This window comes from Amblyraja radiata, chromosome 18, assembly GCF_010909765.2.
Source record: "Amblyraja radiata isolate CabotCenter1 chromosome 18, sAmbRad1.1.pri, whole genome shotgun sequence".
In the NCBI taxonomy this organism is placed as follows: Eukaryota; Metazoa; Chordata; class Chondrichthyes; order Rajiformes; family Rajidae; genus Amblyraja; species Amblyraja radiata.
Genome location: NC_045973.1, coordinates 25939724 through 25962022, shown reverse-complemented (window position 1 = coordinate 25962022; position 22299 = coordinate 25939724). Strand labels below are relative to the sequence as shown.

The 22299-nt window shown below is 54.1% G+C and overlaps 2 protein-coding genes across 2 annotated transcripts in view; one reads left to right on the top strand and one right to left on the bottom strand.

The window, feature by feature from the left end:
- LOC116983255 (cytosolic 10-formyltetrahydrofolate dehydrogenase-like) overlaps positions 1-6424 on the bottom strand; it is a 32011-nt gene extending 25587 nt beyond the window's left edge. Inside the window, exons 1-5 of the mRNA XM_033036938.1 lie at positions 6306-6424; positions 4690-4840; positions 2415-2649; positions 1654-1819; positions 794-895 (exon numbers count right to left, since the gene is read on the bottom strand). Of these exons, the coding sequence (XP_032892829.1) occupies positions 794-895; positions 1654-1819; positions 2415-2649; positions 4690-4816 (630 nt within the window). The 5' untranslated portion in view covers positions 4817-4840; positions 6306-6424. The remainder of the gene's footprint in view (positions 1-793; positions 896-1653; positions 1820-2414; positions 2650-4689; positions 4841-6305) is intronic.
- A 5462-nt stretch (positions 6425-11886) lies between these two features.
- Positions 11887-22299, top strand: part of LOC116983575 (laminin subunit beta-2-like) — a 77800-nt gene continuing 67387 nt past the window's right edge. The window contains exons 1-2 of the mRNA XM_033037359.1: positions 11887-12134; positions 19505-19577. Of these exons, the coding sequence (XP_032893250.1) occupies positions 19535-19577 (43 nt within the window). The 5' untranslated portion in view covers positions 11887-12134; positions 19505-19534. The remainder of the gene's footprint in view (positions 12135-19504; positions 19578-22299) is intronic.

Sequence of the window (22299 nt, the reverse complement as noted above, 5' to 3'; positions counted from 1 at the left end):
ATATGCACTCTAGTCTTGGACATTTCTACCCTGGGGAGAAAGGTTCTGATTGTCTACCTTATCTATGCCTCTCGTAATTTTATAAACCTATCAGGTCTCCCCTCAACCTCCAACGTTCTGGAGAAAACACTCCGTCTGTCCAACCTCTCCCCGTTGCTGAAACCCTCTGATCCAGGCACCACTTTACTGAGCCTTCAATCGAGGTCTCTCATTCAGGCGATGGCAATCAACAACCAGAGGACACAGATTCAAGGTGAGAGGGTAAATATTTTATAGAAACCTGAGGGGCAACCTATTCCACACAGAGGATGGTGGGTGTATGGAACGAGCTGCCTGAGGAGGTAGTTGAGGCAGTTACAATAACTGCATTTAAAAGATATTTGAACAGGTATATGGATAGTTTAGTTTAGTTTATTGTCAAGTGTCCGTCATCTTCTTGTGTAGGGCGTGCACAGCCTAAAGTTGTAGGACCACTTGTGCTATTTGATCTTATTTGATTGTGCACGCCGGGTTGATTGCATTCATCGAAACAGGGCGGACCACGTGAAGGTTGCAATCTTCCACCCCGTCAATTGTATTAAGCTGCAGTGAAAAGCAGTTGCTGCGTGTTAGTCAGATAGGAGAGGTTTAGAGAGTTATGGGCCAAATGTAGACTAGTTTAGATTGGTCATTTTGGTCAGCAGGGATGAGTTGGGCTGAAGGGCCTGTCTCCACACTGTATGATGGGCTGGGTGCTCCCTACATTGTGTGTCTACATTGCCACCACACGTTCAGTCGCAGTGAACTCTGAGACCTGTGCGTTCTCCTTCTTCTGGATGCATTCGTACGTAGCCCCGTCTTCAGGCTGCCGGACCCTGGGCGCTCTCCCAGTGGCGATGAGCTCCACCGACTCCACCTACATACACAGGTGGGCAACGTTACTGCACCAAACCCTGCCTGTTTCTCCCTCCACCCACACCCAGTGTGTCCCACGTTCCCCACCGGTGTCTCAGATACCCTGCGATGCACGCCCCACACCCAGATGACAATCTAGGAGCAGAGGGTCGCTGAAATAGGGGCAGACTAGGCCACTCGGCCCCTCAAGCCTGGCCCAACATTTAGCACGATCCAACCCACCCACCGCCGTCATCTCCTCTTCTGCATCGGGTCTCCGTTAGACTCAATTCCCCCTCTCCCTCTCTCAATCTTTCTCAATGTCTCCTTCTGACCCTCTCACTCCCTCGCACTCAGTGTCTCACTCCCTCCCTCCTCCACTGTCTCACCCTATCTCTGTCTCCCTCCCTCTCCCCCACTCTCCCTCTCACTTTCTGTGTCTCTCATTCTCCCCCTCTCAGTGTCCCTCTTCCACTCTCTCCACACTTTCTGTCCCTCTCCCTGTCTCTCTCCCCCTCCCCTCTCACTCTCTCCCCCTCCCCTCTCACTCACCTCTCACTCTCTTTTCAGTCCCTCCCTCCCTCCTTCCCTTTTGCTCTCGCTCCCTCCCTCGCCCTCTCTCAATGGCCCACCCTCTCTCTTTCCATCCCTGTCCCCCTCACTCTCTCTCTGCCCCCCTCACTCTCTCTCTGTCCCTCTCCCTCTCTGTCCGTCCCTCTCTCCCCCTCTCCCCAGGGGGCGGGGAGATCTGTTGTCCCAGCTGCCAGGGCCAGTGCTCACCATGCCTTTGACCCCCTGGGGGTAGAGGAAGCGTTTGTAGAGGGTGTTGATGGTATCGTCGGGGAAGACGGGGCACTCTCTCTGCATCAGGATGGGGCCGGTGTCCAGGCCAGCGTCCGCCCAGAAGATGCTGAACCCTCCGCGCGTGTCCCCGTGTATCAGCGTCCTGGGAAAACACGCAACCAGCCGGCGTCACGCATGTAACACGGAACAGCAACATTGTACAGCGCGGGAGGGGGCCTGTTTCCATGCTGTATCTCTAAACTAGACTAAACTTGTTCTTTCTCCCCCCCCCCCCCCCCCCCCCCCCCCCCCCCATCCCATGCTCCATCAGTGTGAAAACGTTTTAGTTTAGAGATCCAGCACGGAAACAGGTCGACCGAGTCCGCGCCGACCATCGGTCACCGTCCACACTAGTCAATGTTGTCCCACTCTCTCATCCCCTCCCTAGGGGCAATATACAGAGGGCCAATTAATCTCCAAACCCGCACGTCTTTGGGATGTGGTAGGAAACCGGAGCGCCCGGAGGAAACCCACGCGGTCACAGGGAGAACGTGCAAACTCCACACACACAGACAGCAGCCGAGGTCGGGTTCGAACCCGAGTCCCTGACGCTGTGAGACAGCAGCTCTACCCGCCGCCACTGTTGAAGGGTCCTGACCCGAGACGTCGTCTGCCAATTCCCTCCACAGGTGCTGCCTGACCGCTGAGTCTGTCCGGCGCTCGGTGTTTAGCTCGGGGTTGTGTGGTCCAACACTCACCAGTTGATGGCGGAGGCCCCTCGGTGCCTGGGCAGCAGGGAGGGGTGATAGATGATGGAGCCGTGCTGGGGGAAGTCGATCACCTCCATGGGGATGAACTGGGAGCAGAAGGGCAGGACGTTGAGCTGTGCCCCCAGGCTGGCATACTCCCTCACCACCTCCGCCACCGCTTCCCCTTTCACCCTCCAGCGCGGGTACTTGAACACCCGCGTCCCGTCCCTGGCACCTTCTGCAGCTGTAGGAGAGAGGGGGCACCATTACTACAGGCAGAGTCGCCCCTCCACACCCCCCCCCCCCCAGCTCACAGCCCCCCCCCACTCTGTGAACAGTGGCCAGGACAGGTGGCGTTTCAGATCTGAAGAAGGGCCCAACCCAAAGCGTCACCTCTCCACGATCTCCACAAATTCTGCCTGACCCGCTGAGGCCACATCTGTGAACATGGACAGGTGACGTTTCACAATCTGAAGAAGAGTCCAGATGGGAAACATCGCATCACCATGTTCTCCACAGATGCTGCCTGACCCGCTGAGTTACTCCAGCACTTTGTGTCATTTTTTTGTAAGCCAACATCTGCAATTCCTTGTATCTACAATTAAACACATTTGACTTGTGAAGACACAAGCAACTGCAGATGTTCGTTTACAAATGGTCAGGCAGCATCTGTGGAGAACATGGATAGGCGACGTTTCGTGTCAAGAACCTTCTTGTGATTCGAAAGGTGATCAGACTGGCCGGCCATGATGGCTTGACTCCATCTCTCACGACCATAAGTGATACGAGCAGAATTAGGCCATTCGGCCCATCAAGTCTACTCCGCCATTCCATCATGGCTGATCTATCTTTCCCCCTCACCCCCCCATTCTCATGCCTTCTTCCCTGACACCTGTACTAATCAAGAACCTGTCAATCTCTGCCTTAAAAATACCCAATGACTTGGCTTTCACAGACATCTGTGGCAATGAATTCCACAGATTCACCACCCTCTGACTAAAGAATTCCTCTTCATCTTTCTAAAGGTACATGCTTTTATTCTGAGACTGTGCTCTCTGGTCCTAGACTCTCCCACTAGTGGAAACATCTTTTCCACATTCACTCCTATCCAGGCCTTTCACCATCACTCATCCTTCTAAACTCCAGCGTGTACAGGCCAAGTGCCGACAAACACTCATCATACCCGGTCATTCTCGTAAACCTCCTCTGGACCCTCTCCAACGCCAGCACATCCTTCCTCACTCGGGTGAATGCACAGAGGCTTTTTTACCCAGAGTGGGGGAATCAAGAACAAGAGGACACAGGTTTAAGGGGAGTGAACGAAAGAACCTGAGGGGCAATATTTTCACACAGTGGGTGTTAGGTATATGCAATGAGCTGCCAGAGTTGGCAGTTAAGGCAGATACAATAACAACAATTTAAAGACATTTGGACATGTAGATGGATTGGAAAGGTTTAAGGAATATGGGCCAAATGTGGGCAAAAGTGGTCGGCTCCATTGTAATATGTATTGACCTTCTGCTGAATGTTAGCTCGCAACAAAGCTTTTCACTGTATCTCGGTACTCGTGACAACACACTAAACCCAACTCAACTCAAACCAGGTTAGCGTACACGGACCATCTTGATCAGGATGAATGAGTTGGGCCGAAGGGACTGTATCTGTGTTGTATTTATTTGATTTGATAAATAAACTGTATTCAGAATTTACAAAAGGAAAACTGCTGATACTTCATACATTCTCGGTGTCCACACATTCAACAGTGTCGTACTCAGTAGTGTTCACACCTATCTTTAAACAAAACACCCTTGCCACTCATATGGCCCCCTAGGGTGCTATCCCTTCCCCTGTTTGAGGGGTGACCCACTGCCCCCCCCCCCCCATGTCCAGCTACGGAAGGACCCTAGACTGTGGTCCTCCCCCACGGAGCCCTGATGTTGGCTGCACCGAGCTTCAGTGCGTCCCTCAACACAAACTCCTGCAGTCTGGAGAGGGCCAGTCGGCAACATTCCCTGAAGGACATCTCGCTCTGCTGGAAGGTCAACAGGTTTTGGGCATAGACCATCTTTCACCGAGTTGATGGTCTTCCAGCAGCACTTGATGTTTGGCTCCAAACTTGCCCTGGGAACAGCCCGTAAATCAGAGAGTCCCCTGTTAGGGAGCTGTTTGGGATGAACCCAAATGTTATATGGTTATATGGTTATAACCGTGACAAGGATCCAAGTAGCACAGCCGTCCTGCCCCAGGCTAGAGGCCACTGACTCGGGACAGAGAGGGAACTCACCAAGAGGATCCTGCTTGCCATCCTTGTCGGGGATGGTGAATATTCCAACTATCTCGTGTCCCGCCTTTTTCAGTTCCTGGTACACCTCTAGGCCAAACTGGCTTTGTCCAATCACAGCGAGCTTCATCCTTCCTCACCAGTCAGCGCGCACCTGTTGAGAACAACATCTTTAGTTCAGTTCAGAGGTATAGCACGGAAACAGGCCCTTCGGCCCACTGAGTCCATGCCGACCATCGATCGCCTGTTCACTAGTTCTTTAGCGATGCAGAGTGGAAACAGGTGCTTCTTCCCACTGAGTCCACGCTGACCAGCGAGCACCTCATGGATCAGGTTCACCATCTCTCTCCTGTACTCCCTCCCACCCTTGTGGAGTTTGAGTTGAGTTTATTGTAACATGTACCGAGGTACAGTGAAAAGCTTTTTGTTGCAAGCTAACCAGTCAGCAGAAAGACTATACATGATTACACTCGAGCCATCCACAGTGTACAGATACATGATGAAGGGAATAACGTTTAGTGCAAGATAAAGCCAGTAAAGTCTGATCAAAGATAGTCCGAGGGTCTCCAATGAGGTAGATGGGAGGTCAGGACCGCTCTCTAGTTGGTGAGAGGACGGTTCAGTTGCCTGATAACAGCTGGGAAGAAACTGTCCCTGAAGCTGGAGGTGTGCGTTTTCACACTTCTGTACCTCTTGCCCGATGGGAGAGGGGAGAAGAAGGAGTGACCAGGGTGAGACTGGTCCTTGATGGTGCTGTTGGCCTTGCCGAGGCAGCCTGAAGTGTAGATGGAGTCGATGGAAGGGAGGTTGGTTTGTGTGATGGTCTGGGCTGGGCTGGGCTGCGTCCACAATTCTCTGCATTTTTGGGGGGCTTAGATCGAGCTGTTACCAAACCATGCAGTGATGCATCGCGACAAAACTGCTTTCGAGGCTAGGACTTTACTCCTTGGAGCGCAGGAGGCTGAGGGTGAATAAAATCATGAGGGGAATAGATAAGGTGAGCGCACAGAGTCCTTTACCCAGAATGGGGGAATCAAGAATCAGAGGACATGGGTTTAAGGTGAGGGGGGAAAGATTGAACAGGAAGCCCATGGATAACGTTTTCACACAGAGGGTGGTGGGTGTATGGAACGAGCTGCCAGAGGAGGTAGTTGAGGCTGGGACTATAACAACATTTAAAAGATATGTGGACAGATACATGGATAGGGAAGGATTGGAGGGATGCGGAGAAGGCGGGGACAAGTGTTGGTCGGCATGGAGGAGTTGGGCCGAAGGGCCTGTTTCCCCGCTGTGTGGCTTTAAACAAGATATAAATAGCAACACAACATGAACGGCGATGTGTCAGCAACCAGCGGCAAACAGGCAACTTCTCGGTCGGTGTGGAGGTGTTTGGGGATAGGGTCACTCTCTGGACAGGCCGGGACATTCACCCTCACCCACCACTAGCACTGACCCAACTCCGGAGGGTGCACCCTCTCCCTACTCACCGACCCGGGACCCCGCACCCCCCCCCCACACCCCCACAGACCAAACCTCCCCCCACCCCCTTGCCTGGCCCGAGGGTTGGCGGACAGGCAGAGGCAGAGGAGGGGGGAACAGGGACCGTGCGACCCACTCACCGTCCCGTCTGGTCCCGGTGTGAGGCGCAGAGGCTAGGAGGGGGTTGGATTTGGCAGCGACCCAGGGCACGGAGAGAGAGGGATGGGGGGAGGGGAAGAGAGGGAGGGGGGAGAGGGGGGTGAGATAGAGAGAGGGAGGGAGGGAAAGAGATAGAGAGAGGGGAGGGGAGAGATAGGGAGGGGGAGAGATAGAGAGAGGGAGGGAGGGGGAGAGGGGTGAGAGATCTCTGCGCTGTCTGTCAAGCAGCCTCCCTCCCCGCACAAGCCAGGGAGGCGGAAGGAAACGTAGATGCTGGAACCTGGAGCAAAACACAAAGTGCTGGAGGAACTCAGTGGGCCAGGCCAGGCAGCATCTGCGGAGGGAATAGACAGGCGACGTTTCAGTCCCAGGCCCTTCTTCAGACAGATGGTGTAGGAGGGAGAAAGCTGTAAACGAGAGGTGGGGGCAGGTGAATGCCCGGCGAGTGATAGGTGGATACAGGTGAGGGGGTGGATGGGTGGAGTAGGTGATAAAGGGTGGAGGTGAAAAGGAGGCAAAGGGTGTCAGATAAGGGGATATTCCCCCCCCCCCCCACCCCCACACACACCCCACAACACTGCTCCCCCCTTGAATGAGATCACAGCCAATCCAATCTTGGTCTCAGCAACCTCTTTCCCACTGTCTCCCTGTACCCCTAGACCCCCTGCCCCCCCCCCCCCCCCCGCGTGGTTTAACAATCTGTAACCACCTGCCACCCACAGAGGCGTAGGAAAGAGACTCTTTGACCCAACTAATCACCCTGTCCCCCTCATGATATTATACACCTCGATAAGATCATCCCTCAGCTAGAGAGGGCTCTTGAAGATAGCAGAGTCAGGGGAACGGGGTACTGATTGTGGATGATCACATTGAATGGTGGTGCTGGCTAGAAGGCCGGATGGCCCTACTCCTGCACCTATTGTCTATTGTCAGCATCCCTCGCTGCAAGGAATAAAGTCGTAGCCTGCCCAACCTCTCCCTGGAGTTCCGGAAACATCCTCGGAAATCTCTTCACTTTCCAGCTCGCTCACATCATTGGGTAACCAAAACTGAGCACAAAACTCCAAATGTGGCCTCACCACTGACATCTTGTGCAATGGGACCAATGTCCCAACTTGGAGGCCAATGTACTGAAAGCCTCCTTGACCACTTACACAGACCTGTTCACTTACACTTATAGATTCCTCTGCTCCACAACACTCCCCAGGGTCCTGCCATTCACCGTGAACACCGTGCCCTGGTTTAACCCCCTCTCTCTGGTCAATGACTGCAGATGAAGCATGAGGCCAGAACGAAAAGTGGTCAGAAGTCGGCAGGAGGCATTCGAGATGTTGACAGACTTCCTTGAACTTCTGAGGAAGGAGTGTTGTTGCCCCCTCTTGGCTGGATTAGGACAAATTGTTGGTGATATTTACTTGTTGGAACTTGAGGCTCTGCCCTACACAGCATTGCTTCAGTTTCACAGAGACTGCACCGTCCACTCCCCTCCACACAGGCTGGGTGGGCAATCACCCCTAACGTTGGAATTTCCATGTCCTGTAATACTGAACACGGGCACCAGATGGCAGGCATGCTCCACGTTCAGCATCTGGCTGGCTTCAGTGAAGCAGACCACAGCTGGACGTGGGACAGATGTTCACTTTAGGGACTAAGGTTTGCTGGCAACTGATTCAGACCCATGTTCAAACCCCATCTTTGCTTTAGATTACAGATACAGTGCAGAAACAGGCTCTTCGGCCCATCGTACCACCCCGTACACTAGTACTATCCTACACACTAGGGACAATTTACAGAAGTCAATTAGCCAACAAACCCGCACGTCTTTGGAGTGTGGGAAGAAACCAGAGCACCTGGAGAAAACCCATGCGGCCACAGGGAGAACGTGCAAACTCAACACAGACAGCACCAGAGGTCAGGATCGAACCCGGGTGTCACGTGCTGTGACCACTGTGTCACTGGGGAATTCAACTCCATCTGATGAGACTGACCTAAATAAGGACACACAAGGAACTGCAGATGTTGAAATCTGGACCTAAACACAAAGTGCTGGAGGAACTCAGCGGGTCAGGCAGCATCAATGGAGGGAATGGACAGACGACGTTTCATGTCGGGACCCTGCTTAAGACTGGGAATTGGGGGGGGGGGGGGAGCTGGAAAATAGAGGTGGGGGTGGGGTCCAACCCAAAACGTCACCTATCCATGTTCTTCAGATGCTGCCTGATTCGCTGAGTTACTCCAGCACTTTGTGTCTCACTTTGTGTAAACCAGCATCTGCAGTTCCTTGTGAGCCGGATCATCAAAAGCCGCGGAGGCCGAGGTGTAGATGATGTGGACATGGTAACAGGCAGACCAGCTGAGATCTGCGCTGTACTGACCGAACCACTTCTGGTCCAGACACAGCGTGTAGGAAGCACCTGCAGATGTTGGTTTAAACTGAAGATAGACATAAATAGATGGAGTCACTCAACAGGTCAGACAGCATCTCTGGAGAAAAGGAATAGGTGACGTTTCGGGTCGAGACCCTTCTTCGAGACCCCCTCCTGCAATTCCTTCCAACACATTTTGTCTGCTCCACTGTGAAATTCAAGGTATGCCGACTTTGAAGAATTTCTCCTCCTCTCCGATGTGAAGGGTCTCGACCTGAAACTTCACCTATCCATGTTCTCCTGAGATGCTGCCTGGCCATCTGAGTTACTCCAGCATTTTTTAATGTCCTTTTTTCATAAACCAGCATCTGCAGTTCCTTGTTCCATGAACAAACAAGATCATCAGGTTCACTAGAACATAGAACAGTCCAGCACAGGAACAGGCCATTCGGCCCACAATGTTCATGCTGAACATGATGCCAATTTAAACTAATATCCTCTGCCTTCATATGATTCATATCCCTCCATTCACTGCATGTGCCTATCGAAGAACCTCCTAAATGCCACTATCATATCTGCCTCCACCCCTGGCTGTGCACTCCAGGTACTCTCCACCCTTTGTGTAAAAGACTTGCACCTCACATCTCCTTTAAATATTGTCCCTCTTACCTTAAAACTGTGCTCTCTAGTCTTTGACATCTCCACCCTGGGGAAAAGATTCTGACTGTCTAACCTATCTACAACTCACATAGGTATATATACTTCTATCAAGTCTCCCTAAACCTCTGACATTCTAGAGTAAAACAACCCAAGTCTGTCCAACCTCTCCCTGTAGTTAATACCCACTAGTTCAGGCAGCGTTCTGGTGAACCTCCTCGGCACCCTCTCCAAAGCCTCCACATCCACCTGCTGGGAGAGAACAATGGTCTTTCTGCTCTCCCTGAGAAACTCCTCTCTCCCTCCCCTTCCCCCTCCCCTCCTCTCCCTCTACTGCCCCCTCCTTGCTCTGCCCCTCCTCTCTTCTCAATCTCTCTCTCACCCTCCCCTCTTCTCCCTCCCCGTCCTCTCTCTCCACTCTCCCCCTGCTCACTCTCCTTCTCCCCTCCCTCCCCACCCTCTCCCCACTCAACTCTCTCTCCCTCTCCATTCTCTCCCTCTCTACCTAATTTCCCACCTCTCTCCCCCCCATTTCCCCCTTCTCTCCCCCCCCATTTCAACCCCCCTGCTTTCCTCCACCTCTCCCCCCCTCTCTCTCACCCTCCCAGATGTGGCGTTCAGTTCCAACATCTCCACACAGACTCCCACCGCCCCCACAAACTCCTGGAGCTCACCCACTTTGAGAATTGTTCCACCCACATACACCACCACCCCCAGCCTGGGACAGGGACGTTGTCCCTCACCCTTCAGTGTCTGGGGTCAGACACCCCACAGGGGGCTTCACTGCAAGGCTCTAGAGTCACAGGGCCGTACAGCAAGGAAACAGGCCCTTCGGCCCACCATGTCCATGCCAACTGGGTCTGAAGAAGGGTCCTGACCTGAAATGTCACCCATTCTTTTTCTCCAGAGATGTTGCCTGCCCCGCTGAGTACTCCAGCACTTTGTGTCTATCGTTGGCATACTGGGCCACTCCCATTGGTCGGCATCTGACCCATATCCCTCTAAACCCTTCCTATCCATGTATCTACCCAAATGTCCTTCAAAAGATGCGATTGTATCCATTTCTACACCTTCCTCTGGCAGCTCGTTCCAGATACAGACTACCCTCTGAGTGGAAAAGCTGCCCCTGAGCTTCCTCTTCAATCTCTCCCCTTAATCCTGTGCCCTCTAGTTTTAGAATCCTCTACCCTGGGAGAAAAGACTGAGCGTTCACTTTATCTGTGCCCGTCATGATCTTGTACACCTCAACAAGGTCACCCCTCAGCCTGCTACTCTCCAGAGAACAAAGTCCCAGCCAATCCAACCTCTCCCTGCAACTCAAGCCTGCAAGCCCAGGTGATGCTCTCCTGCCCCCTCTCCAACTCAGTGACAGAGAGAAAGGGAGGGGAGTGAGAGGGAGGGGGGGGGAGTGAGAGGGAGGGGGGGAGTGAGAGAGGGGGGGGAGAGAGAGGGGGGGGGGGAGTGAGAGAGAGGGGGAGAGGGAGGGGGGAGAGGGAGGGGGGGAGGGAGAGAGAGGGGGGGAGAGAGATGGAGGGGGGGGGGTGAGAGGGGGAGAGGGAGGGAGAGGGGGGGGGGAGAGGGAGGGAGAGGGGGAGGAGAGGGAGGGGGGAGAGAGAGGGGGGGGGGGGGAGGGGGGGGGGGGGGGAGAGGGGGGGGGGGGAGAGAGAGGGGGGGAGGGAGGGAGAGAGAGGGGGGGAGGGAGGGAGAGAGAGGGGGGGAGGGAGGGAGAGGGAGGGGGGGAGGGAGAGGGAAGGGGGAGAGAGGGAAGGGGGGGAGAGAGAGGGGGGGGGTGAGAGGGAAGGGTGAGAGGGAAGTGTGAGAGAGGGAGGGAAGGGGAGAGAGAGGGGGAGAGAGGGGGGAGAGAGGGGGGGAGAGAGAGAGGGGGGGGAGAGAGAGGGGGGGAGGAGAGAGAGAGGGGGGGGAGGAGAGAGAGAGGGGGGGGCGGAGAGAGAGAGGAGGAGAGAAGGAGAGGGGGGGGGGAGAGAGGAGGGGGGGGGGGGGGAGAGAGGGAGAGAGAGAGGGAGACGGGGAGTACACATTCCAGAGAGCTGGCAACAGACTCTCTGTGACACGGGGTAAATTTACATCCCTATTGTTTGCAACAGTGGGTTTAGAAAGATAAGTAATTCCGGGCGCGGGATTGGATGTTGGGAGTGGGGTTTTTTTGTGGAGCTTCAGACGGGACTCGCGGACATCGGTTCCCCGGCGTTTTGATGCCCGTGTTGGTGTAAGTAACCGGCCGCCGCCCGGTCACCGAGCACAGGGGGGGGGGGTCTGAGTGGCCGGAACCCCAGCACCGTGCAGCGGCGACCCCATCCCATCCCCTCCCCTCCCGACCCGGGACACGGTGCCCGCCGCCGACGCCCCGCACCTGGGCTCCGGGGCAGGTGAGCGCCGTCCCGCCTCTGCCGGCGCCGGGCGGGGGATCCCGGGCAGGGAGCGGTGTGAGTGGCCAGGGCCGGACCGGACATCCCGGGGCGGGGACAGGTGAGTCGCGGGGCGGTTACAGGTGAGTCGCGGGGCGGTTACAGGTATGTACCTGGCACCGACCGGGCGCTAACCCCAGACAGGTGAGCGCGGCGCCTCGCACACACCGGCCCAAACTTCACCACGACTCCCTCCCTCCCTCCGTCCCTGGAGACTGTCCATGAGGTTTACCAGACTACGCTGAAGGTTCTCAATCCCAAACTTCGCTGATCTATCTCCGCCAGAGATGCTGCCCGACCAGCTGAGTTACTCCAGCACTCCGTGTCCTCGCTTTTACCAGCTCGCCGCCTGGATTTGAAGGTATTCGCCGCGGGAGAGACTTGGATTGTTTTCTCTGGGGCGTTAGAGGCTGAGGGAAGACCTTGGTGGAGGTTTATACAAGTATGTGAGGCAGTAATAGTGCAGACATTCCCAGCATTTTCCTCAAGGTGGACATGTCAAAGACCAGAGGGCAGAGAGCTACAGTGAGAGGGGCAACGTTCACAGGAGATGTGAGGGGAAAGAGTTTGACAGGTTTTTTTTTCTTCTTTTTTATTTTATATGGATTTATGGTAATTTATTTTTTCTCTGTAAAACACTTTGGCTTCAAAAAGTGCTATATAAATACAAATTACTTACTCACTAGTGTGGTGGCGCCTGGTCCCCCGCCAACGGACAGGCACCATAGTGGTGTATACGAGGGGTTGATTTTCACAAGGTGCAAATGTCAAAGACTACAGATGTATCTTGAGGGGAATCGATAGAGTGAATGCACAGAATCTTTTACCCAGGGCGGGGGGTGAACCAGAGGACAGAGGTTTAAGATGGGGGTGGGGGAGATTAAATAGGATCTCGAGGGGAATATTTTTGACACAGATCGCTTAATCCTTTCAAACACAAGTGGGTGTATGGAATTGTAGTTGAGGCAGGTACTATAACAACATTATATGGACAGGTACACGGCTAGGAAAGGTTTAAAGGTTTAGAGGGATATGGGCCAAACGTGGGACTGGTTTAGATGTGTTGGAGTTGAGCCGAAGGGTCTGTTTGAGTGCTGTCTCTAGAAGGCGTAGCTTTAAGGTGAGTGGGACAAAGTTTAAAGATGTGTGGGCCAAGGTTTTTAAACAGAGTGGTGGGGGCCTGGAACATACTGCCAGGGGTGGAGGTGGAGGCAGATACAATGGTGATTTCAGAGGCTTTGAGGTAAGTGCATGGACATGCAGGAAATGGAGGGATATAGATCACGTGCAGGGAGAGAAGATTGGTTTATCTTGGCTAACATGTGTAGGAAGGAGGTACACAAAATTGCTGGGGAAACTCAGCGGGTGCAGCAGCATCTATGGAGCGAAGGAAATAGGCGACGTTTCGGGCCGAACCCCTTCTTCAGACTGATGGGGGGGGGTGGGGGGGGGGAAAGAAAGAAGGAAAAGGGGAGGAGGAGGAGGCGCCCGAGGGCGGGCGGATGGGAGGGTGGGAGGAGACAGCTAGAGGGTTAAGGAAGGGGAGGAGACAGCAAGGGCTAGCCAAATTGGGAGAATTCAATGTTAATGCCATAAGGACGCAAGGTCCCCAGACGGAATATGAGGTGCTGTTCCTCCAATTTCCGCTGTTGCTCACTCTGGCAATGGAGGAGACCCAGGACAGAGAGGTCGGATTGGGAATGGGAGGGGGAAGGAAGGAACTGGTTTAATTTGAAGGTAGACACAAAATTCTGGCGTCTTCCTTCGTGTCCATCATCTATGTTTCAAGTGTTCGGCGCAGTGGACAGCCTTCTCGTAGGTCACCGCTAGATCTTCCAGGCAGCATTGTTCACCAAGAAGTGGGCATCTTAGTAGGTGTGGCTTGGATGATACAGATGTTCCACATTCACATTCTGCGTCTGTCACATCTGCATCATGTTGGCCTTACATCGACCCATCCCGGTACAAAGCCTATTGAGGGACTTCCAGGTTTTCCAGTCACACCTGTGACCAGTGGTAGCTGTTCCTTGGTTGGGATTGGCATCTTTACGTGGTGGCGGTTTTCACTGCGTTTCTTTTCCCACAAGGCTAGTCTGGTTGCTTGAGGAGACTGTGACAGTGACAGTGACAGTGACTGGACTGTGTGAAGGAAGCCCTTCCTCCACTTCAGCCGTTTTGGGGCTGGGTGATGGGAGTGGCAGGTGTCCCCAACTTGCCTACTACGTTCAGTTCCACCGGCAACTGATTTGCCGATTCCTGGCGGAGCAACACCGGCCAAGACACGCAAGCTATCCACATCCGTTAGTTGTAGGCAGCCAGTGATGCATCTGCAGCTGTCAATAAGGGCGGCATCAACGTTCTTCGCATGAGATGATCTCTCCCAAACAGGGCAAGCATACTCTGTAGCAGAGTAGCACAGCACAAGAGCAGTTGACCACAGTGTGGCTGCATCGGTACTCCACAACGAGTTTGCCGGCTTGTGTAGGAGGCTGTTCCTTGTCCTCACTTTGCCCTGCACCCTGTTGGTTGAAGGAGAAGGTTCAGTCCAGAGTGACTCCAAGGTAGACAGGGGAGGCACAGTGTCTCAAAGAGACACCATTCCATGTTAAGGACAGCTTCCTCCCAGCTTCACGTTTACAAAGGTGGAACAGGCTAACTTGGGCCTTAGCTGGGTTTGGCCGCAGTTGGTTGTCCTTGTAATAGTTCGTCACGTTGTCTAAGGATGATGAGAGGGAAGTTTCTCCCTCATCTATGTGAGTGCCCTGGGCTGCTATTCCAAGGTCGTCAACGTGAATGAAGCTTCTCATCCCTGGGAACACTGGCTGATCATTAGTGTATACATTGAGCAGCACCAGAGCAAGGACGCTGCCCTGAGCTAGGCCATTCTTTTGTTTCCTCCATCTGCTGCCTTTATCATTTAGTTCAACATAGAAGTGTCTGCTTCCTAGTAGCCGTTGAATCAGTTTGGTCAAGTGGAGTTCCTCTGTCATGTCATGGAGTTTGTTGAGGAGCAGCCGGTGGTCCACAGTGTGGTCGGCAGCCGTCAGACCAACAAAGACCACGTCAGCGGAACAGGCAGCATCTCTGGAGAGAAGGAATGGGCCACGTTTGGGGTCGAGACCCTTCTTCAGACTGATCTTGGCATCTTGTTAAGCATGAACCTAGTGGGCTGAAGGGACTGTTTCTGTGCTGGACTGTTTTGTAAGTCAGGCGGCATCCTGAAACGTCACCCATCCATGTCCTCCAGAGATGTTGCCTGACCCGCTGAGTTGTTCCAGCACTTGGTGTCCTTTTTTGCTTCCTGGTAAAGCTCTTCTGCATTCCCCTTATCCCCTTATTCCCCCAAGGTGCAAGACCTCACACTTGCCCGGATCTCCATCTGCCATTTCCCCGCCCAAATCCGTAGCTGATATACATCCGCACAGTGCGAAACGCCAGCGAATAGGGCGGCGCAGAGGGTCGAACCGCTGCCTCACGGCGTTAGAGGCCGAGGTTTCATCCTGATGACGGGCGTTGTCTGTATGCAGTTTGTACGTTCTCTCTGTGACCGCGTGGGTTTTCTCCGGGTGCTCTGGTTTCCTCCCACACTCCACGGGCCTACAGGTTTTGGCTAGTTGGCTGGATATAATTGTAAATTGTCCCTAGTGTGCAGGATATCGCTAGTGTACGGGGCGATTGCTGGTTGGCACAGACTCGATGGGCCGAAGGGTCAGCTTCCACGCTGCATCTCTTTTAAAATAAAATATTTGTGTGGGCAGCAACCTCGCTAACCGGGCCGTCGTGAATCTCCTGCTGGGGTCCTGTGTTTTGGTGAAACTCCCTGGGTCGGGATCCCAAGGGGCTGGAGGCAGAGTCCTGGCACTGAACCAGTCTGTGGGAGTGAGTGGGAAGTAGCCCAGATGGAGCACGAAGGGTTAAACAGTCTAGTCGCCTTGTGTCTCCAGTGTGGAGGGTGAAGGGTAATCCCACTGTGGTGTTTGAAAGGATTAAGCGATTTAATTGGGTCAGAGGACGGAAGGATAGGGGGGGGGGGGAGGATGAAGAGTGGGAAGGGGGGGGGGTGGGAGGAGGAATGGGGTGGGAGGAGGAATGGGGGAGGAGGGGAATGGGGTGGGGGAAGGGTTGGGGGAATGGGGAGGGAGGGGGCGGCCAGGCCTGCAAGATGTTGCATCTGGAGTATTAGGGCCCAGTTCTGGTCAACCTGCTGTAGGAAAGATGACGTTAAACAAATTCAATTTGCGTTCAGTTCGCATTTAGTTTAGCTTAGTTTATTGTCACGTGTACCAAAGTACAGTGAAGTACAAAGTATGTTTTGTTGCTTGCTACCCAGTCAACAGAAAGACTAAACGTGATTACAGTCGAGGCGACCACAGTGAAAGGCGAAGAGCACGGATTAGGCGATGTTGCCAGGACTCGAGGGCCAGAGCTGTACAGGAAGGTTGAGCAGGCTAAGAATGTATTTCTTGGCGCGCAGGAGGCTGAGGGGTGATGTTATAGAGGCGTAAAACATGAGGGGGATAGATAGTGTGAACAGTCTTTTACACAGAGGAGGGTATAGGTTTAAGCTGAGAGAGGGAAGATTTAATGGGGACCTGTCTTTTAAAAGCCGCAACCGTATCCGCTACTATAGCTTCATCTGGCAGCTCGTTACAGATACGGACTGCCCTCTGAGTGAAAAAGGTGCCCCCTGATAATTAAGGTCTCTAATGTCCCTCTTAAATCTCTCCTTTCTCACCTTAAGCCTGTGCCCTCTAGTTTTAGAATCCTCTACACTGGGGAAAAGACTGTGGGTGAGGTGGGGAGGGGATGGGAGGGAGAGAGAGGAGAGGGCAGAGAGGGACCTGATTCCCCCACCAAATCCCGTCCCTAGGCAGTGACCGTGTAGGAGCCGTCTTCTGCCTAATGCGCTTTCCAGCGCCGCTCCTTTGGGCGAAAAGCGGCCAATTACTAATCTCTCTCCCCCCACCCTCTCCACTACATTGACCCAATTCCTTATGTGAGAGACCCCGTCCAATGGGAGCTGTGAGAGTGTGTGGCTGGGTTTGGCACGGCTGCTTTCTTTCTGTGATCTGAGCAGTTTCTGCGAGCTGGGATCCTGAAGGTGTTTTGGTGATGTTCTCCAGTCCAGGTGTGTGTGTTGCTGCCACAGGTTCAAGAACAGCTTCTCCCCAAGTTAACAACACTCTGAACTATCGACCGTCTTGGTGGTACTAACAACTTGTGTTTCTAATTTATTGAATTTAGTTTTGTTTATGATATTTATTGTATCTTGTGTTTATGGAGCTGTAGGAATCTCATTGTTCCGTTGTCGGTACATAGGACTGTGAGATATATGGTTTGTGCTCACAATCACGAATTAAATTATCTTGCCTCTTGACCCCTCTCCTGTTTATTCTTACCTCCCGTAGTTTAAACTTCCCCAGTCTGCCTCGCTCTTACAACCTTACCACCCCGCCCTTCAAATTCAGGCGCCCAAGTCAACGACGCAAACTTGTGCACAGCTGACTCCGGTTCGCCCCGCTGTCCTCTATAATATTTGGTCTGCAGAGTGAGTTTCCCCTCCCGGCCACTCTCAGTCCCTGCCCTCGCACCTCCTGCTCCACTCTGTCCTAAACCTTCATGGGCTGTTAGTGTGAGGGTGGAAATATTTCACAGGAAGCTCTCCACTCAGAGGGTGGTTGGTTTATGGAAGGGAGGGGGGCGGCACAGTGGCGCAGCGGTAGAGTTGCATCCTCACAGCGTCAGGGACCCCGGTTTGATCCTGACTCTGGGTGCTGTCTGCACGGAGTTTGCACGTTCTCCCTGTGACCGCGAGGGTTTTCCTGCGGGTGCTCCGGTTTCCTGCCGCATTCCAAAGACGCACAGGTTTGTTGGTCAATTGGCTTCAGTAATGTTGTAAATTGTCTCTAGTGTGCGGGGATCGCTAGTCGGCGTGGTCTCGGTGGGCCGAAGGGCCTGTTTCCGCGCTGTATCTCTAAACTATAACTAAAGGAGGCAGTTGAGGCGGGTGCTATTGCAACATTTGAAAGACACTTGGACCTACACGGATAGAAAAGATTCAGAGGGATTTGGGCTAAACGTGGACATGTGGGACTGGTGTAGATGGGGCATGTTGGTCGGCATGGACAGAGTGGGCTGAAGGGCCTGTTTCGGCGCTGTGTGACTGTGATTGATGGGGGTTTCATTCCCAGTTTATCCACTGCGTTCCCTTCATTTAGTCACACACTCCCTCGGGGTTTATTTGATTTCTCAGGTGACATTTGTCTAGTTCGCAACTATGCTGCATTCTATATGTACTGAGTGACTCTTTATTTTATCATTGTAAAGTCCTAATATCACAGAGCCGTACTGCATGGAAACAGGCCCTTCAGCCCACTTTATCCATGCTGACCCACTGGTCTTGTCCCATTTGCCTGCATTTGGCCCATATCCCTCTAAACCCTTCATATCAATATCTGTCCAAATGTCCTTTTAAAAGTCATCATTGTATCCGCTTCTATAGCTTCCTCTGGCAGCCCGTTCCAGATATGGACTACCCTCTGATTGATAAAGGTGCCCCCTGATGTCCCGCTTAAATCTCTCCCCTCTCACCTTAGGCCTGTGCCCTCTAGTTTTAGAATCCTCTACCCGGGGGGAAAAAGACTGTGAGTGTCCACTTTGTGCAGGCAATGCCCAGTTCAAGGTTTAATCTTACAAAGAATTAGCAGCACGAACCCAGACTGCAGAGGTGTAGATGGGGCTGAGAGTGAAAGTCCTTTTCCCCATGGCAGGGGTGTCTGACAGCAGACGGCTTTAGACTTCACTTTGGACTTTAAAGATACAGCGCTGGAACAGGCCCTTGAGCCCAGCGAGTCCGCTCCGACCAGCAGTCACCCTGTACACCAGCACTATCCCACACACTAGGGACAATTTACATTTAACGGAAGCCAATTAACCTACAAACCTGTACGTTACCAGAGGCCATTGGGAGGTGGCATCCATGATGCACACAGCAAGATCCCATCAAAAGCAGCTCGAGGCCGGACAGGGAATGTGACTGGGATCGTGGAGGGGGGAGGGGGGCCAGCTATTGGCCTCAGGACCCAGGAAATTGAAGGAGAGAGGGAGAGAGAGAGGAGGAGGGGTAGAGCAGGGGAGGGGGAGGGGAGATGCAAGTGCACGTTCTGACTACACTCACCCAGCAGAATGGCCGGGGCCGGGGGGGGGGGCGGGACTAAACCGGGCGAGTGATAGGTGGATACAGATGAGGGGGTGATTGGCAGATGGGTGAAGTAAATGACAAAGGCTGGAGGTGAAAAGGAGACAAAAGTGTGTCGGATAAGGAGAGGAGGAGTGATGTATGGATGGAGGGAGGGATATGGGGGAGGGGGACGGGGAAAGGGGGGGTATAGTGGGAGTAATGGAACCCTCCCTGCCTGAGGGACTGTTTAATGGTCAGCATAGAGATGATGGGCCGAAGGGTGTGTGGGTCCAGGATTCTGGGCTATGAAACCACCTGGTTGAGACAGTTGTTTCTGGTCCCTACATCTCCATTCACTACATCACCATCTCCAGCTTCCCCCCCCAAACCACCCCTGGTCCCCACTCGCACCCCCGCCCCACCGCGGGGCCATAGTGACACTGGGAGGGGGGGGTTGCTGCAGTTGGAAGCTGGGTTCACCCTCACCACCACCGGCCTCACGCACAAGACCCAGCCTTGAGCTTATTTAGTGTTTTGTTTGCTTTGCACAGGAAGCTTCTACTGATCCACACTACCTGCCGATGGGCCGTGTCGCAATGAGATTACTGGCCGCCATTCTGCTGGGTGAGTGTTGTCAGAACATGCACTGTTGTATCTCCCCTTCCCCCCCGCTCTCCCTTCCTCATCTCCTCCCCTTCCCCCTCCCCCCCTCCCACCCTTCCTCCCCCCTCCCCCCTTTCTTCCCCCCTCCCTCCTCCCCCCTCCCTCTCCCCCTCCCCACTCCCCTCCCCACTTCTTCACCCCCTTCATCCTCATCCCCCTCCTCTCTCTCTCCCTCCTTCAATTTCCTGGGTCCTGAGGTCAATAGCTGTCACCCCCCCCCCCCCCTCACATTCCCTGTCCGCCCTCGAGCTGCTTTTGATGGGATCTTGCTGTGTGCATCGTGGCTGCCACCTCCCGTTTTTCCCATTGGCCTCTGAACCTCTGGAGGCTGGGGAGCGTTTGGGATGGTTTCAGGGTCAGGGAATCAAGAACCAGAGGGCACAGGTTTAAGGTGAGGGGGGGGAAGGATTTAATAGGAACCTGAGGGGGTGGGTGTATGGAATGGACGGCTGTGGAGGCCAAGTCAAGTGGTAGTTTTAAGGCGGAGATTGACAGATTCTTAATTAGTACGGGTGTCAGAGTTAAGGGGAGAAGGCAGGAGAATGGGGTTGAGAGGGAAAGACAGATCAGCCGTGACTGAATGGTGGAGTAGACGATGGGGTGAATGGTGTAATTCTGCACCTAGAACCTATGAATGTATAAAGGAGCTGCCAGTGGAGGAAGTTGAGGCAGGTTCTATAACAACATTATGGGCCGAAGGGCCTGGTCTTGTGCTGTTCTATGTAAAAGGCATTTAGACATGTAAAAGGTGATATTATATATATATATATATATAGTAAAGACATACTATTCTAAAGGTACATGTTTGGGAAGATTTAGATAGACATGGGCCAAACGTGGGCAGGTGGGACTAGTGTAGACGGGGCACGTTGGTCGGTGTGGGCACATTTTGGCCAAGTAGGGCTGAACAGCCTGTTTCCCTGCTGTAGTTTAGTTGATTATTGTCACGTATACCGAGGTAGAGAGAAGTTTTTGTGTGACTGTGTGAGTGAGTGTGAGTGGGGCTGGGGGAGAGTGAGTGTGAGCCTGGGGAGAGTGAGTGTGAGTGGGGCTGGGGAAGAGTGAGTGTGAGCCTGGGGAGAGTGAGTGAGTGTGAGCGGGGCTGGGGAAGAGTGAGTGAGTGTGAGCGGGGCTGGGGGAGAGTGAGTGTGAGCGGGGCTGGGGGAGACAGTGGAGGAGGAGTGAGTGAGTGTGAGCGGGGCTGGGGGAGAGTGAGTGAGTGTGAGCGGGGCTGGGGGAGAGTGAGTGAGTGTGAGTGCGAGCTGGGGGAGAGTGAGTGAGTGTGAGTGGGGCTGGGGAAGAGTGAGTGAGTGTGAGCGGGGCTGGGGAGAGTGAATGAGTGTGAGCGGGGCTGGGGGAGAGTGAGTGAGTGTGAGTGCGAGCTGGGGGAGAGTGAGTGAGTGTGAGTGGGGCTGGGGAAGAGTGAGTGAGTGTGAGCGGGGCTGGGGGAGAGTGAGTGAGTGTGAGTGGGGCTGGGGAAGAGTGAGTGTGAGCCTGGGGAGAGTGAGTGAGTGTGAGCGGGGCTGGGGAAGAGTGAGTGAGTGTGAGCAGGGCTGGGGAGAGTGAATGAGTGTGAGCGGGGCTGGGGGAGAGTGAGTGAGTGTGAGCGGGGCTGGGGGAGAGTGAGTGAGTGTGAGTGCGAGCTGGGAGTGAGTGAGTGTGAGCGGGGCTGGGGGAGAGTGAGTGAGTGTGAGCAGGGCTGGGGAGAGTGAATGAGTGTGAGCGGGGCTGGGGGAGAGTGAGTGAGTGTGAGCGGGGCTGGGGGTGAGTGTGAGTGGGGCTGGGGGAGGCAGTGGAGGAGTGAGTGAGTGTGAGCCTGGGGAGAGTGAGTGTGAGCGGGGCTGGGGTGAGTGAGTGTGAGCAGGGCTGGGGAGAGTGAATGAGTGTGAGCGGGGCTGGAGTGAGTGAGTGTGAGCGGGGCTGGGGGAGAGTGAGTGTGAGTGCGGGCTGGGGGAGTGAGTGAGTGTGAGTGGGGCTGGGACAGACAGTGCAGGGGGAGAGAAGCTGAGAGGCGGGGAGGGTTTCATTGTGTGCTAGCTCTGGGTCTGACTGCAGGAGAGAGGTCGGGTGTGAAAGGGAGACAGTGGATGTGTAACAGTCCCGGCCCGTTGCCTGGATACAGGGACAAAGCCGGTTCACACGGGGCAGGCAGGCTGGGAACAAAGTCCCACGGCTGGGAAGAGAGGGTGGGGGCAGAGAGAGATCCTGGCTCGGATTGTGTGGGGTGTCAGGGAGCTGCACTAACCCCCATTGCCGTCGCTCAGACCGGCCATTAGTGCTCGCTGCTTGTCAAAACCTCCCCAGGGGGACTGGGACTGGGGGAGACATGGGTGGTGGGTGTATGGAACAAGCTGCCAGAGGAGATAGTTGAGGCAGCTAGAATAACAGAATTTTAAAGGCACTTGGACAGCTACATGGATAGGAAATGTTTAGAGGGATCTGGGCCAAACATGGGCAGGTGAGACTCGTGTAGACGGGGCATGTTGGCCAGCATGGACATGTTGGACCGAACGGCCTGTGTGACTACGAGTGGCACCAAGTAACCTGTCAGCTGTGGAGGTGTTTCAGCCGTCTCCCTTTCACTCACAGCCGCTCTCTGCTCTTCCAGCCCATAGTAGGTGTCTGAAATAAGTGCCTGTGATCTGGTCTTCAGGAGTAGAGTGGATATATGGGAGGGGGAGAC